The sequence below is a fragment of the Phalacrocorax aristotelis genome, chromosome 20 (assembly GCF_949628215.1).
Source record: "Phalacrocorax aristotelis chromosome 20, bGulAri2.1, whole genome shotgun sequence".
NCBI classification, from domain to species: Eukaryota; Metazoa; Chordata; class Aves; order Suliformes; family Phalacrocoracidae; genus Phalacrocorax; species Phalacrocorax aristotelis.
Genome location: NC_134295.1, coordinates 5,503,910 through 5,521,204, shown reverse-complemented (window position 1 = coordinate 5,521,204; position 17,295 = coordinate 5,503,910). Strand labels below are relative to the sequence as shown.

The window sequence follows — 17,295 nt, the reverse complement described above, 5'->3', positions numbered from 1 at the left end:
CCGGAGCCCCGGCTGCTGCCCTGGGAGGCTCCGTGCCCCAGCTTCTACCGTCCCCCCAAGACAACCGGAGGCACCGTTCCGCCACCTCCAAGGCGCTTCAGCTGCAGCTCCTTGTGCAGAAGCGCCTGTAGCGTCGAGGCCGACTGCTCTTCCAGAATTAGTGCATGCTACATACTTTCTTGAATAACACTTTGTATCCCAAAGAATCACCCAAAATACAAGTCATTTATCAACCCCACTGCCAAAATGCAGCCACCGTTAGAGTATACAATACCATCTTATAAAAACAGAACCATTAAAGACAAAAGAAATACATGCAAAGAACAGTGAAGTTTCTCCTCTCCAGCAGAGGAAGAAAAAGAAGCCAAACCCCTTCTACACTTCACTTGAAAAAATACCTCCCAAACCCCTCCATTTGGTCACCACTTATAGGCACCTCCCGTTCAGACACTAAACAAACCCAACACAATCATCCTCTGGCATTTTAACACAGCTGCTTCAAAACAGCGATTGTCCAAAGCGAACAGGCAGAATAACTCAAATCACAATTTTAATGTATCAATCATACGGCAACTGCCTGCCAGTTTAATTTTACTAAGCCACATCACATTTACTTATCAAATCTAGAGGGGAAAAAAAATGACACACACAGTGAAACTTTTTATTCCTTTATTGATAAATGCTTTCCAGACTTTCCAAACTGGATTGTTCAAGTTAAAACCAAAACCACAAAATACTTTCAACCCAAAATCCTCAGTGTCCTGCTTAGAAGACACAAAGGGTAGCTTTGTTCTCACCATAAAGGAAAAGCTTGCAAGGCCAATTCTGGTTTTGGAAATCTAGAGCTTCAGAGTTGGCATTTTAAATAAGATCTTAAAGATTAATTTACAAAATGCAATATAACTATGTGATATGATGCATGGCATTGAGATCTGCAGGACAGTGAAGATTCTTCAAACATCTTGAGCTGATGTCTATGTAGGGGCTATTTGGCTTCTTTGCATCCTAGAGGAAAAGATGATGACAAGTTACCTACACACAGCACACCTTGCTCCAGGCTAGTGAACTTCCCAGCGCTGCAAACCATAAGGACTCCAGTATAAATCACAAGAAGCTGTAACAGTTGTGGGTAATATCCATTCTGATCATCTGACAAGAAACGCAAACTCTTGAGCAAAGAAGCCAGTGACCGGAGCCACCGAGAAATACACGGATGAGGGGACTGAGTGCACCCTCAGTAAGTTTGCAAATGACACCAAACTGGGGAGTGTTGATCTGTGTGGGCAGGAAGGCTCTGCAGAGGGACCTGGACAGGCTGGATTGAGGTCAGCTGTGTGAGGTTTAACAAGGCCAAGTGCCCAGTCCTGCACTTGGGTCACACCAACCCCAGGCAACAAATGCTCCAGGCCTGGGGCAGAGGGGCTGGGAAGTGCCCGGTGGAGAAGGCCCTGGGGGTGCTGGCTGACAGCCAGCTGGGCATGAGCCAGCAGTGCCCAGGTGGCCAAGGAGGCCACCAGCCCCCGGGCTTGTGTCAGCACTGGTGTGGCCAGCAGGAGCCGGGCAGGGATGGGGCCCCTGTGCTCGGCCCTGGTGAGGCCCTACCTCAAATACTGTTCAGGAAATGGCCTCAAGCTGCATCAGGGGAGGTTTAGATTGGGTATTAGGAAAAATTTCTTTCCTGACAAGAGCGGTCAGGCCCTGGCACAGGCTGCCCAGAGAGGTGGGGGAGTCACTGTCCCTGGTGGGGTTGAAACATGGTGTAGCTGTTGCACTTGGGGCCATGGTTTAGGAGGCCTGGGGGTGTTGGGTTGGGGGTTGGACTTAGACCTAGAGGTCTTTTCCAACCTTAATGATTCTATGAAAATATAAGCACCCTTCATCATTCTTCACCATTGTGAGTTGTGACATCTGACCGTAACAGCTTCACAGAAAGTACTGAAGATGAGAGCTCCAGACAACCCACAGAAAAAGGGATCATCAAAAACAAGAAGAGGCATTTGAAGAATCAAAAACCTTATTCAGAAGATAACAAGAGCCAGCTCCAAACACAGGAGACATAATTTGCTTGGAGAGATGTATGCAGTGAAATGACATTCCCAACACCAGCACTTTAATATATACTGTAGGGAGATGATTGGGATGGGCATTTATAGTCTATTTAGCCTCAAAGTCACTAGAACATCTTGTGTCTCTCATTTTATGTCCCAGATTAGCGGTTTCACAAGACTCATCTCAATATGTTATTCCTTCCTTGACATATCAACTGCTCGAACACTTCAGGGACTTAGGCAACATCTTTCTGGTGCTTAATTACAATAAGATTTCTGAAGAATATTTCTAAAGCTTCTACAATAAGGATTCTGTTGGGAGAAAGGGTGTTAGGGTCTAAAGGCAGATGAGTGCTGCCCCCGGACCTACACAGGCCTCCAGGCTGGCTACATTCACTAACAATCATGCTTTCTTTACTCTGATTCTGGAAGCTTTTAAGTGATGCTAAGGACACTCACCAGTCTTCCTGGTTTAAGAGGTAGCAGCAACCACGCCCACCTTCTGGGCAGCTTCTTTCTTGGCTTGATGAGCCTGCAACACCGCAACAGCCTCCTCTACCTGTGGGAGACAAGTTATCCAGTGAGACCCGTTCTCTTGACCAAAGCCTCCCATAGTCCACCCCATCTAAAGGAACAGGCCGGTTTACCTTTGACCGGAGGGACTCTGGAGACTCTAGCATGTGCAGCAGCTCTGAGTTGTCAATCTCTAGCAGCATTCCTGTGATCTTCCCTGCAAGGCTGGGGTGCATAGCTTGAATCAGAGGGAACAAGCGTTCTCCTGGGTAAAAGAAAAAAAAAGATTCCAGACAGCCAAGTTTCAATTTAAGAGTCATCTTTGAAACCTGAGGGGATTTCCAAAGTAAAACGTGATCTGTAGAGCAGAGTTTCACTTACCCAGCATCTGCTTCTGCTCCTGGGGAGGGGCAGCAGCCAGCATAGAGGCCGTTAGTGGTTCCTGTCCCTGCACATGTACTGCAGGCTGAGGTGCCTATAGAAGGGCAGACATGAGGGCTCTGAAATAGATACTAGGCTGATTGCTTCATATGTAGAGACAATAAGATAGTCCCTCCTTCTACAACACAATCTTTGTCAAGCCTAGAGCAGATTTAAGTTTCAGAAAAGGACAGGTGAGGTGCCCTTGGTTCACAGACATGCTCCCTCCTTGTCCTGAACTCAAAACCCCCTAATGACACACACAGAGGCACTGTAAACACCTTACAAAAACAGGATCAAACATTGAGACAAATATCGCAACTGAGAAAGAGTGACATCCATGCCTGCTTTTTTTACAGTGCATTTTGCAAAACGGGAAAGCAAAGAACCAAGAAAAATATCCTTAGTGCAAATGTGGGTAAAAAAGAGCTCACAATTACAAGACAGATAAACCAACTAGGTCGCCCCTGGCAAAGGTACAACTGCCAGGTTTTTAAATTCCAAATTACAATGTCTGTCTGGGCTATACAAAAGTAGCTTTAAGTTTCTGTAAAAACACTTCAGTTGCACGTAAAGCCTGTTGGACTGCAGCAACTGCAGGGACTTCACAGCCCAGACCCTTGCGTTACCTGCAAAGGCTGTACAGCTGGGTGTGGGCTGCGGACACTTGAGGCATATTTATAAGGAGGAACCGCTCTGGGAGCGGGGGCAGCTACAGGCGGACGAGGAGCTAAATTCTGCGCTGCAGCGCCAACGCCTGCAAAAGAAGAGAACAGAACTGTAAACACCTGTAGCAACATGCAGGCAATTTGCGATGTCTGATATCAACTGCTGAATTCAAACTACGCTCTGCACAGTCTAATACCTCTTTAGAAACTGGTCTCCAAAAGACAACTGGCTACTTTAGGAATGGGCTATTCTCCCTAAAACTAAAATGCAGGATGTGGAATCCATGGTTAAGGTATTTTCTAGTTATTCACTAGAACAAAGTGAATTTGGTTGCTCTACTCTGAAAACAATATCCATAACCTATGGAGCCTTTTTTTTAATGAGTGGTAAATGTTGCAGAGGTGTAGAGATGAGTTCCAAACCAGTGGAAAGCAACCCATCTGGATTTCCACTGCTGTGCTGTGGCACCAACTGTCCCCAGACCTGCACTGCACAGCAAGGAATAGGAAAAGATTCAGGTGCTGTCTCTGCCCCTTGCTCCAGGTGGCCTTTGGTTATCTGTATCTGACAACCATCTTTGGAAGTAGAAGTCAAGTCTCAATAGCATCCTCCTCCCTCACAGACAAGGGGAAGAGCCTGGGAGGCAGACACCTTACCAACTCGCTGGGCAGCGGCAGGGAGGCCACGAGCGGCCGGAGCATTGCCGGCAGGGGCCACATGGCGCAGTGCTGGCCGTGGTCCAGACTGGCGCATGGCATTTGGCATTCCCTGGAAGCCTAATGGAAGAAATCAGGGGAAATCCTCAAAACAGAACTGATTGGCAAGTCAGGACAGTCAGCTACAGAAAGCAGGTTGGGGTTGTGCATGGAAAGGAAAGCATGCGTTGTTCTCATTGGAAAGTACGGCCAAGAGGGTCATACAACCAAAATAGCATCTCCAGCACACTCACCTTGAGGTCTTCCTCCTTGCTGCCAGCGTGGGTTGGGTCTCATCTGCGTCATCTGATTGGGTGCATAGTAAGTGGGTCTGCTCTGCGCCTGAAAAAAGATCAGACAAGCTCAGAGGCAACATCTAAGTGAGTAACAAACATTGTTTACAACCTGTTTTGGCAGTTGTTGCCAGGATTTGACGCTCAATTCACTTCGAGAACAGGAAACTGGCAAGTCACAGAATTAACTCCACTGACTGCACCCCTCATTAGGAGTTATTTGCTTGTAGGCATAAGAAAGGCTCAATGAGATTATTGCAGCTGAACCATCAAAGCTCCAAAACAGGTTAAAAAAACCACACTAGCTCAGCTTACCTGGGGCACAGCAGGCATGAAATATCCCCCAGCAGCAGGCTGGAACTGATTAATAATTGTGTTGGCAGGCAAGGCTCTCATCCCAGCAATGCGTTGCATGTACTGATTAGTTAGATGGGCCTTTCGCTCTTCTTTCCTTTGTGCAAGGGCAACATACAACGGCTTTGAGCCCACAATTCGCCCATTCATCTCTGTCACTGCTTTCGTAGCTTCCTCTGGAGAGGAAAAGCAGACAAAGCCAAACCCTTTGCTCCGTCCATCTTCCAGCATCACCTGCAGTAAAGATCAATTGCTAGTGGAGTACCATACAAAAACTTAGCCTAAGAATCCATATCTTTTAAGTGTCAGATTTCAGGCAGGTAGTACATAACTGTTGCAGAGGTGTAGAGACAGGTACTCGAGGAATGAGAAGTCACCTGTCTGGATTTACTCTGCTTTTCTGTAAGCACCATGTGTCCCCAGGCCCACACTGCACAGGAAGGAATGGGAAAGATTTGGTGCAGCTTCTAAACGCATGTAGAGACATGCCACTTCATGCTTATTGGGAGTCACCTCAAACAAGCATGTCTGCCTCTTCCTGCCTCCCCTTTTCATGAGGGAACGAAGCAAGTTTTCAGTAAAATCCCACTGAGACCCAAAGAAATGTGTGTATTTACTAGTCAAGATGTTCTCAGGACCACAGCATGTAAGAACTGCCCTTCAATCCATGTCGATAGGAGTTCCTCCTTCACGCTTTAAAGTCCAAATATCCCCAAACCCCACGATACCTTGGCACTTGTTATTGACCCAAAAGGTGAAAACTCCTTCCTCAGTTTTTCATCATCTATAGTGTCATCTAGGTTTTTAATGTATAGGTTAACACCCTAGAAGGGAGAGAACAATAAGACATTCATAACGTTAAAAAAATGTTGAGCACATCGACTGTTAGCATCCATCTGCCAGAGCTGCAATTTGTCTGAAAACTCTTAATTTAGCATAATGTTCCTTTCCTACCACCCAAAGCTGAAAGCAATAAATGTTGCAAAGGCGTAGAGACAAGTCCCACTGTGGCAAAAGGGAGCTTGTCTGGATTTCTTCTGCTTTCCTGTTGCATCATGTATCCCCAGACCAGCACTACACTGCAAGGAATGGGAAAGATTCAGATGCGATCTCTGGCATTACCCAGCTTTGTCATAAATTAGAGATAACAGCATAGGGTTATGCTGCCTCCTTCCATCCTTCTAGAAAATCCCCATTTGGAAATAAAGGGGACTGCATGACTGTTTTCTCATGTTGTCCTAAACATTTCATCGCCAAGACTAGGTCCTGATGGCCCCTTTGCCCCTAAATACCAGAGTGGTAAATGCCTTTACATTTTAATTCCCAGTAAATGCCAGTAAAATGCCTTTACATTTTAACTCCCAGGATATGTCACAGGACAATGAAAGGAACTGACAAAGTAATCAGTCAAGTCTGCCAGTAGACTGAGAATGGTGCTTAAATTCAGAAAAGGAACAGATTATTCACCTGGTACCGGCTGAGTCTCTCTTGTTTTAGCTGTTCAAACTTCCTTTTCAGCTCTGCCTGGCGCTCGACCTTCTTCTGTGCTCGGCCTACAAATACCATTTTCCCATTGATATCCTTTCCATTCATTTCTTCTACTGCCTGGAGAGGGGGTTCAAGAGGAAACTGTCAACTGCTGAAACAAGACAGCACCTGATCCTGTAAAGAACAGGACTGTCCAAAGCCCACATCATATCCCTGCCTGTTAGCCAATAAACCAAAAGGTTGCCACGTTACCTTTGCACTTCTTCCGTGTAGAACAGGCTAAGTAAAGAGAAACTGAAGTTATCAGGAGAGACCATGCTGACAACACCACTGTAAATGCTGGACTAACAGCAACTTGTGAACTTAGCCCCACCCCTTCTTGTAAGTAAGGCCAAATTTTAACAAGCATTCTGCTTAGATAAAACCATTTCTAAGCAGTGTTCTCACTCTAGATGCCTTCCTCCTCCTGAAGCCCTGCATTGTAGTATTTCGTCAACAATTAACACCTTGATGATACCACTGCATTCTGTGTGGAGCTAGTAGTCTGGAGAAATGCCAAGTTACCCTTAAATGTCAAGCTAGTAAGGTGCAAAAGGTTGTGAAGTCCCCACGTCCACAGGAGGTTATGACCAAGGCAGAATTTTTTCTCATTTTAGTTACAGGACCCTACGATAAACCAAGGAAGTTTCTCTTCTCTGAAGATACCCAAGCAGCATTAATAAGCAGTCATACCTTGTTAGCATCTTCATGCTTTTCAAAGCTTACAAAGCCAAAGCCTTTTGATTTTCCAGTGGGGTCTGTCATCACTTTAACACTCAGAGTTTTACCTGTTACCAAGGAACAAGGTTGGTAAGATATCATAAAACTCTTTCAAGACTATTAAACTCCATGTAACAGCCCCAGCCTTCTCTCTCTCATCTGCTGGTCAGCCTCTGCCTCCTGTCCAACATTTGGTACAACTACTAGCCGCACTTCAACTCCTTGTATTCCTCAGCCTCAAAGCGACCCACATAGAGCTATACAGATGGTAGCAGCACTGTTAAACTACCACGGGTCATGACATTCCCAGCCTCATTAAAAGTGTTTCTGTATTTACCATATTTGCTGAAGAGCTCCTTTAGTCTTTCATCATCCATGTCATCCCCAAAGTTTTTAATATAAACATTGGTGAATTCCTTTGCCTTGGCTCCCAATTCAGCCTCCCTCTCTTTACGAGACTTGAATCTCCCAACAAATCTGTAAGAAAGAATGAAAATCCCAATAAGCAGCTTGTTTTCAAGAGTGGAAAAACCATGTGTGACTTGCAGTGAGGCAAAAAAATGTGTGTAGTAGGAGCTGGAAATGTGGACAAGAAGAGGTGACAGGAGAAGGACAAACAGGCCACAGACCAACCAGAAAAATCACCTGTCCTATGGCAGAGAGAGTTGGACAAGGACGCCCACACAGCTCTGCAGTGGAGAGAGTACTGGCCACAGAAACCCACCCCAGCCCGCTAGCGGAGAGGTAACAAATCAAGGCTTGGTTAGGGAAACCCACCAGCCCTGTAATGGAGGGATAGCAGGCCATGGCTTGGGCAGGGTCACTCACCAGCCCTGTAGTGGAGAGGTAGCAGACCAAGGCTTGGGCCAGGAGAACCAGTGCCTTGTGTGTCCCTGTTAATACCGAGATGCATCACGGTTCATGCGATCGTTGCTGCTTCTGGCTGTGACACTCACACTTTGCGGTCGTTTAGCAGCATGCCGTTCATCTTCTCGATGGCTCTATCTGCAGCATCCTGGGTCTCAAAGTGCACAAATGCGTAGCCCTTAGAGCCATTCTCATCACACACCACCTAGACAGGTGAAAGGAAAACAAAATGTCAGCTCTCTGAACACATTTTCTCCTCTGTCATGCTCAGATACAAAGCTAGCACACGAAAACAGGTTACTGCCAAGGGCCAGCGCTAGGAAGATGTTATCTGTGTTTCAGACTTGCACGCTTCATGACCAAATCTGACATAACTTCAGCAATCCCTGACCTTTTGGTCAACTCTGCATTTTAGAGACTCCGCTCCTCACTTGGCGACAGATGTCCCTATTGTCTCCTACGTTGGAGATGTCTGATCATGTCACCACTATAACAAAATTGGACAAAGTAACCACATCTCACCTTGCAGGACAAAATATTCCCAAACGCTGAGAATGTGTCATAAAGTGCCTTGTTATCAATGGATTTGTCCAGGTTCTTAATGAAGACATTCCCAACCCCTGACTTCCTCAAGGAGGGGTCCCTCTGAGACCACATGATGCGAATGGGTTTTCCTTTGATCACATCAAAATTCATGGTATCTAGAGCACGCTCAGCTGCAAGAGAAGTCAAGAACAGATTTCTGTGGTTTGTTAAAGAATAAAGGTTTCCACCATGTGGGTGGTTGTTTTCACTGAATTTTACTCAGCTCATGGAGACATTTGGGGCAATATCACGGGCAGCCAATTTCGATGACTTTTTAAGTCAATGTTTCAAGGGAGGTCTTTGCAGCACAGTCACTAGACATGTTTAAATATATAATAGGTTTAATAGACTATTTTAAATTTATGTGATAGTAATGTTTTAATAACCACAGCAAAATGAACATCAAAATGCCTGGGATTTATTAGTTACGTTCTTAATGATTATAAAGGTAAATTGCTGCACCCAAAGGAGGAAAGGAAATATACGAAACCCTGGGGAAAAAAGGAAGTAACAAAAATGACTGCTTGGCTTGTTTGCTTTTCATGAAGTTCATATCTATCTGTACTCATTTCTATTAAGAGAAAAGGATCATCTCCCTGTCAGGTCAGGGAAAACATGCACGGACACGTGGCTGGCTGAGAAGACGACACGAGTCAGCCTCTATAACTTATGTGCCCAAAAAATGACTCCCAAGTTGTTCAATCTAAAGATGACAGCAAGAGTGGAAAAAACTCTGGAAAAGTAAGTCCATATACCTGATCTGATTAACAGGGAAGTGTTTATCTAAACTCTAAACCCCAGCACTGCCATTCTAACCTACAATGAAACCCCCCTCCATGATTCTATTTCTGCTACCTACTGATATATTAAAAGGATCATTACGTACACACATTAGGATCTTGTTCATAAAATTGAGATGCTTGGGACTCTTCTGTGCCAGAAAACACTCCCAGCATGGAGTGCGCAGAGAAAAAGACAGACCGTTGATTCCCAGCATGAAGCAGGGAGAGACAGGAATAGACAGGCATTAAAAACTGAGGAATATTGACAGGGCAGAACCCAAGTTTTCCAAATTGGTTTGTCTCAATTCTTCCAGGCCACCTTCACCCAGTGATACTTGCTGATCAGATCTCAGGAGCAGCAAATTCAAGGAAAATGCCAATTCGAACACCTTCTCCTTTCATGTGACTGACTGCTAATGCAACCAGAGTAACAACGCAGCATTTCATGGAACTATCACTAGGAACTCCAGTGAGACATTGCCTACAAAATGCGTCCCTACCCCCAAAGTCAGTTTCAACTACTGCATGGAAATTTCACAGAATTTTTCATGTGTTTTGAAAATGTTTTTTTGTTGTTGTTGCTTTTTGAATTGAAGTGGTGCTGTCACTATTCTTCCTAGTTCTTCACACACGTACCCCCAGCTGGTAAACAAGCTCTGATGGACTTCATTCCTGAAGTAGTCAGGCTTGCAAAAACAAAATGTAGGGAGGAAAATTGTACTTGCTATAACTCCACTAGCTCTGTTTAGTCAAAGGTGTTAAATGCAATTAACTGCCATGATAAAATGATTCCTGAGCTGCTACTCTGAATCAATGTAACTGAGTTTCTTCCCTGCAGCCCATACCCAAAAGGCACTTCAGCAGGCGACTTGGTCCAGCTTGTCAAATTTGGCAGTGTGTATTTATAGCAGGGAGAGGTCTTCCAGAAGTATGTGTTGGCAAGGACACAAACTAGTTGTATACACCATTTGCAGCAGAAACAGGGCTCCTGCTGAAAGGTGACAAGCAGATGAAGCAGTGGTATGAAACCAGAGGGAACTGTGAAACACTCTGCAGCAGCTACCGAGATACAGACTAGTTATGAACTTACTCCCAGTTCTTTCAAGCTTCCTAAGCATATACTTAAGCAGATACTATTGCACTGTTCTTCCAGTAGCTTGCCAGTATTCCAGTCTATTATTATACTCTGCTTGAAATCCACTCAGATACTTCTTGTGAGCAGTGGTATAAGAAAGCCCTAGATGGATTCGCTGATTTGAGGAAGGTCTGCCATACCCACATGTGGAAATGCAATCGCATTACACCAGTACCTAAGAAAACCTGTAAAGAATCAGCATTAGTTATGTGAATGTCTCAGACTAGGCACATCTGATTCATTTCCTTAAACTGAACAAACACCTTCTCGTTTTCTTCTATTTAAGCCACAAAGCTTCAGCCATTTCAGTTCCTGTATCTGTTTCTCTCCCACTGGTTCCTGTCATCCTTCCAGCAGATTCAACTGCAACTCATATATAACATTATACAAACTCTTAACCCCTTTCATGCTTCCTCTTCATTCCTCTTCCATAGCCTTCTGGATAGGGAAAGCATACGAACACCCTTTGCAGCTTGCCTTAGGCCTCAAAGTAATTAATCTCCCTTACAGTCTCCCTGATGCGGAGCTAACACAATGCTGGAATTAGCAGCTGTGGTTGAACAGCATAAAGACAGATAACCACACACACACACCAAGATTCACCCATAAGAAACTCTGCACAAGGAGTTTTAGTCTGCAAAGATGGCTGCCCTGCAAACCTCCGGGCTCTCGCTTACATCACCAAGCAAAAAAGACCCAACAACAAAAGCACATAGAACAAATTTAACCACTTCTTTTTTTAAGAAAAGAGAGGTGGCATACAGAACAGACTTAAATCCCTCGATTGCTGAAGTCAGAATAAAATGCTGTTGGCAATGAAGCATATATAAGTAACTGCTCTTCCCTTGTAGCTTCACACCTGCATTTATGTTACACAGGTCTTCTCTTACATTGTCTTCTCTTTAAGAGAAGAGACAAAAAGTTTATCTACACTCTTCTACACTTTTCTTCAGACACACTTATCTAATCCCAGCTTGGGGTTCCTTCTTGGCTTGGGAAACTTTCTGTTTTCACTGTACTTCCAGAACAGCTTATCTCTATAGCCATAATAAAGTTTCTCTGCTTCATTATCCAAGTTGTCAAGTCATGACTGTTGTCAATGTTATGAAACCCTGGAATGCAATTAAATTGCATGAGGAACACATGAAAAGGGAAATTCAGCTTTTCTTTCAAATGAAATGAGTTTGTTTTCTTTCTCTTCACAGTTAAAAAGAATAAATATTAATGACCACAGCTGAGCCTGAACTAGCCAGAACTTTGAAGCGTTTCCTTAATCTGCCTGTTACAGCATGACAGATTCAGTATTCAGCATTCACTGGTTACTACGCCAAAGAACTGCAACTGAAAACAGCAGAGCTTATTTTCACTAAAAATAACCTCTCTGCAGCAGGCTACCAGTTAGACAATGCATGTCCAGAAAGTAACCCCTTCCAGGGTCAAGCATGACTCCATTAGCTGACAAACATGTAAAGAAAAATGCACGCTTTGAATCAATTCGGACACAGGAACTCTGGAAGTACAGAGCACGTTCGCGATGTGACTGCGTGATCTCCTGGTGGCCCACATAATGGGGAAGAGTTCCGGTGACCTAACTTGCTCTATGGTCTTTCTCTAGCCTTATGGAAAGAGTCTTATTTCCCAAAAAAATATATTAAACCATTGTTTTCTTCAGATTTACGAAGCACTAATCCTTCCCAAAAGGTGCCAGGGAAATGCAAACTATCATATATCAACAACTTTAATATCTGCTACCTCTTCCAGCATACTAACATGTCCACAAGAACATCCCTGAAAGTTTTCAGGGCACAAAGCTTCCTGATGACTTTTACATGGTATTTTGTAGCATCTACTACCACGCGTAAGTCAAAACAGATCCCTTCCGTGCTACAGAACACCCCCCATCTTCTCACGGATTTAGTAAAATGAAGTCCAAATGCATTTCTGATTATGCATTCCTGGACAAAAATACAGATCCCTCCTTCTTTCGGAAAGCCCTCATGCAGGCAGTACAGAGTACTGCCACCTTGAAAACAAAAGCCAAATTTCTGCATTTGACAATAAGAATTATATTCTTCATATTCAGGTGCTTGTTTCAGAAAGACCTTAACACACCACCAATGGGCTCACCCTTCCAAAATTATCTGTTTATGTTCTTGCTGCATAACATTTAGTACAGCAGCTGTTTTCTACTTATGCAAAGTAACGCATGCTGCAGTTTGCCAGACAGAAGTTAGGAGCATTTCAGAAGAGATCTCTTCAGGAGGGCAGGGGGAGTTTGAGTATTTCTCCTTCCCAATATCAACTGGATGATTCGGTTTAAACCACTTGACCTTCTAAGACCTACCAGTAACAAGACACCACTTACTTTGTCAAAGTATCACTTGAAGTACTGGGACTTCCTAAAATGTCTGCTGCCTCACCAGGAGCCCAGAATGATGCAATCTCCCACGGAATTCCTGACTATTTATTACCATAAAAGATTACCTTGAAATATACTGGAAGGCCACCTGTCTTCATATTGTATGAGGTGCAGAACTTTTCTGCTACAGCAAGCACATGTGACTAGCCACTCTTCCCTTTCAACATCATAACTATACGTATTACACAGGTCTTCTCTACTTCAAGAGAACTTTATCTACACTTTTACACCCCTTCTCCCCAACTTTCATCTAATCCAGGCTCCAAGTTCCTTCTTTGCTTTATTTCTGCTGCTTGCTTTTATTTCTTTTATCCTAAAAAATTAGATCATAGCCTAGACACAGGCAGATGAGTCTGGATAACTGTACCTTTGGTTGTACAGCACATGAATGCACCAAGGTGGTTTTGTAAGAGGGAGTCAGAGCAGGCAGGTTCATCAGAGCAGGAGAGGATCACATATACAGGCTCTCAGGTTTTCCTTCTCACTGATAAGTTTTAAAACATAAATACATTGCTTAGTCTGCATCAAAAGCACTTCTGGGAGTTTCATGAATCAGAAATTATGCACTGGGGTGCAAGCCAGGTTTTTATCAGCCTAGCAAGGGAAAGGATCAGAAGTGTTCCATCAGATCAGTTGGCATCCTGAGAAAAGGACACGAGGAAGGTACTTTGACCTGGGAGAAAATGGAAGCTAGGATGGCACATAATCGCAAGAGAATATGTAAAATCCAAACATCCCAGCCAAGAGCTCAATCCCAGAGGCTCTGCTGGCTTGCAGGAATACCAGTTTGCAATGACACTTCTGTGTTCTAGACAACAAATACTCTGATCCAAAGTCAATATACTACCCTGTGCACAAACAGACCACTTTCTGCTGTCTGTAAAAACGTAAAGCAGGATAACCTACCACAGGCTAGAGGAAAGTTTACTTGCTGCTGAAGTCTGTGCTGTTGTGAATTGATTCTGAATTCAAGAGAAAGTGTTTGCTCTAATCTATACTTTGGATGTCTCTATCACATATAGATACTGCTAAGTTACAGCACAGAGCAATAAACTTGCACCAGTCAACAAGAAAAGGCTCTGAAAACTAGGACAGAAAACACTGACCCATTTTTCTTCCAGAAAAGACATGTTCCAAACTGACCTCTTCTGTCCCATCTTTCACATGCTTCAGCTCTGGAATACCTACTTGAGCAGGAGCCGAGTTAAAGTATGAAAAAAAATAAAGTCTGGCAAGAGCAAATCAACCTGGCTTCTGCATGTGAGACAACATGGTTTCCCAAGCATTGAACAACAGATCTTCTTTCCCATTAATACAAGAATACCACCCCCCAGACTGGGAGCCCCATCCGGCTGCTTGCACAAATGCAGCAACCTGCGGTCCACCAGATCTCCCAAATATTCACGTGGAGCAAGGGGGCAGCCAGAGGCTCAGCCAGTCAAACTGAGCACGCAACCAGGGCCGACCGCTCCGAACTTTTTCTGCTAGGACTGACTGCATGAAGACCCACACAAATAGCCCAAACCTACACGAGAACGAAGGGGAACACAGTGGAGATCATTCTCTTATGCAAGCTGGAACAAACCCAAGTCTCCAAAGTTCAATATCAGTAAGAAAGAAATAGGTCTGTCTGTCAAAGATTTTACCAAGAAGTGCATTTGCAGAGTATTTTAGACACTAAGCAGTAAAAAATATTCCCGCTTCAGTCACTACCAAGTGATTACTTACCCCGTAACTGTAACATTTTGGTAGGCAGCTACATGGCAACGCACATAAACAGCAGTATGGATTAGTGGAAAAAAAGTGAATAAAAGTGAATTAAAAAACCCTGTAGATGTGGTTGTATATCTCACTTACCATCTGCTGGTTGCTGGAAGTTGACGTAGGCATACCCGAGGGACCGGCGGGTGATCATATCTCTGCAGACCCGAATCGAGAGGACGGGCCCAGCGGGGCTGAACTTCTCATAAAGCATGGCCTCGGTGACATCGGGGTGCAGGTCACCCACATACAGTGACGCCATCGGGTAACTGCTGGCGGCCGTGTTCATCTTCCACCCACCACACGCTCCCACCAGGAACTAAGAGGGTTTTATTCTTGGGGTTTCTTTAAGTCAAGCTTTTCGTAAATATTTAAACTGGGGGGAAACTCAAAAATCTTATTTAAAAGCCTCGCTAAGCAGGGACCTGCAGAAACAGCTTGGGAGGGAGGGTGCAACGGGGGGTCCAGGGGACAGCTGCTCCGCCAGGCCCCGGGACAGGGAGCAGCTGAGGGAGGAGGAGAGGCCTGGAAATCAGCAAAAAAACAAAGCTAAGCCCCCAGAAGAGCGGGTGTCAGATATAGAGCCAAAATTAATACGCCAGCTCCTGAGCGTTCCTCCTGTCAGCTCTGGGGCAAAACCCTCCTGGATCTCGCTCAAACCACTTCCTTATTTTGCTTTAAATATCTAATTTAGCCCCAGTTCTCCAGAGCGGAAGCTGTTGGATCTTCTGAGGTTAAAAAAAATTACGAAAAATAATCCTCTCTGCAATATATACTTATCGGAAGCTTTCTTCTAAAATTAAATCTTCTCTGCTAGGTTTATATCTTTCCTATATAGATGTATATAGATAATCGATCGGCTCTAGCGGGGCAATAAATAACACGCGGCGGTGGCGGCGCGCCGAGAGGGGCGGCCGGGCTGACGGGGGGAGCGGGCCGCAGCCGCGCTCGCCCGGCGCCCCCGCGCTTCCCCGTGCCCTCCCTGCCCCGCGGTCCCGGCCCGGGGCGGCGCTGGGCCCGACACCGACTCACGCACTGCGGCCCGGCGAGCGGAGAGGCAGCGGCGGGCGGCGGGCGGCCCTTTATAGCCGCCGCGGCGGCGTGAGCGGGCCGCCGTGCCGCGGGGAGGAGGAGGCGGCGAGGCCCGGCGGGGAGCGACCCTCGCCGACCGACGCGCCACCGCCGCCCGCTGCAGCGACCCCAGCGGGGGGGAGGACCGCCCGCCCGCCCGGCCTGAGGAGGGCGGGAGGGGGCGTCCTCCGCCGCCGGCTCCCGCCCGCCATTTTGGGGTCGTCAGTCGACGACCCTCAGTGGGGACATGGCGGCTCGCGGCCCCTCGGGATTGCGCTGCCATCGCCCTGGCTCCGGCCTCCTCACATGCCCCAAGACAAGTTGGGCCTCCATTTTTTTTTCCTGAACCGCTCCCATCACCAGGAATCCCAAATCCCAGAGGCAGTTCCGGCCCCTCATGATGAATGTGTGCCAGGAGGGGCTGGTGCCACACCACCAGGCGCTCCCCTTCAGACCCCAGCTTCTCACTGCTCCTCAGCAAGACCTGGTTTTCCTCAGGCTGCCCAACAACATCCACCCCTCATCTCTCGGGGATGTCCACTGTCCCCAAGCTAGCAGCCAACCCAATAAATAAGCACAACAGCTTCCTAATCCTTCAAGTCTATGTGGTTGTCATGAAAGGTGGCACCTGGGTGCAGTCTCACACCTCAGTCCATGCACTGATCCCATAGTGGCTTGAGCAACACCAAAGTCTTGTCCCTGCACGGGAATAGTGGGCCAGATTTAGGGCGGATTGATCCTTTGCAGGCAGCTGGCAGGGACACATGCCCACAGCAACACCCCTTTGAAAGGGTGTTTTGGGGGTTGTTTTCCATCCCGCCCCCGTCCTCTGCATGCATATGTCTTGTGGGGCAGCTCAATCCCACCACAAAACATGAGGGGCCAAGGGGAGCCTCCCTGAGAAAGTGGTGCTGTGGGGCTGGGACCAGGGCAAGGAGCAGGATGAGCAGAGGAATGCACCAGGAGAGTGAATAATTCCTCTGGGTTAATTTTTCTCGCTGCTCCAAGCTATGGTTTTGGAGTTGTCACTGGTGGTGAGATGAAGAGTGGCCGTAGCTGGAGCTGTTCCCACAGCCTCCTCCTCTATAGAGCATAATTTTTGCTCAAATAAGTGCAAGTTCCTGTGGCAGCCCTGGCGCTGTGCCAGCTCACATCATGGGCCGCCCTGGAGCAGGACCAAGCGTCCTTGACATCTCCCCATGGAAGGGAGCTGTCAGCCCCTCTTCCCAGGGTGAGGGTTGAACAACTCCAAATGCAGAAGAAAGCCGCTGGGACAAGAGAGGGATTCACCCCCCTCCACCGTCCCACAGCTTCACGCTCATGAGATTCAGCTCCAGGGAGACCCGTAATTATCTATTTCCAGCATCTTCAGCAGAGCGTGAGGACACAGCAGCGCGGGATTCAGTGATTCATTACTGACCTCCAGGCACCATGGA

The 17,295-nt window shown here is 46.2% G+C and overlaps 1 protein-coding gene and 3 non-coding genes across 8 annotated transcripts; all 4 read right to left on the bottom strand.

The window, feature by feature from the left end:
* Positions 1-655: 655 nt before the first annotated feature.
* On the bottom strand, positions 656-15,751 carry PABPC4 (poly(A) binding protein cytoplasmic 4). 5 transcript variants are annotated; one of them, XM_075114539.1, is made up of 15 exons: positions 14,885-15,751; positions 8,629-8,822; positions 8,196-8,311; positions 7,577-7,716; positions 7,213-7,307; positions 6,460-6,597; positions 5,721-5,816; positions 4,954-5,226; positions 4,600-4,687; positions 4,307-4,426; positions 3,611-3,738; positions 2,943-3,036; positions 2,696-2,826; positions 2,508-2,607; positions 656-1,005 (listed from the first exon to the last, which is right to left on the bottom strand). In XM_075114539.1, the coding sequence occupies exons 1-14, from the start codon at positions 15,075-15,077 to the stop codon at positions 2,521-2,523; spliced, it is 1,893 nt and encodes a 630-aa protein (XP_074970640.1). In that variant the 5' UTR covers positions 15,078-15,751; the 3' UTR covers positions 656-1,005; positions 2,508-2,520. The 5 variants fall into 5 exon arrangements, with proteins under 5 accessions (XP_074970640.1, XP_074970642.1, XP_074970641.1 ...); XM_075114541.1 differs by lacking the exon at positions 14,885-15,751 and adding an exon at positions 10,564-10,606; XM_075114540.1 differs by lacking the exon at positions 4,307-4,426 and having other exon boundaries at positions 14,885-15,421.
* On the bottom strand, positions 4,039-4,172 carry LOC142066984 (small nucleolar RNA SNORA55). Its single transcript, XR_012663854.1, has one exon. It is a non-coding gene; the product is annotated as a small nucleolar RNA SNORA55 (small nucleolar RNA).
* Positions 5,322-5,454, bottom strand: LOC142066985 (small nucleolar RNA SNORA55). Its single transcript, XR_012663855.1, has one exon. It is a non-coding gene; the product is annotated as a small nucleolar RNA SNORA55 (small nucleolar RNA).
* LOC142066986 (small nucleolar RNA SNORA55) lies at positions 5,967-6,099 on the bottom strand. The gene has a single exon (XR_012663856.1). It is a non-coding gene; the product is annotated as a small nucleolar RNA SNORA55 (small nucleolar RNA).
* Positions 15,752-17,295: the final 1,544 nt, after the last annotated feature.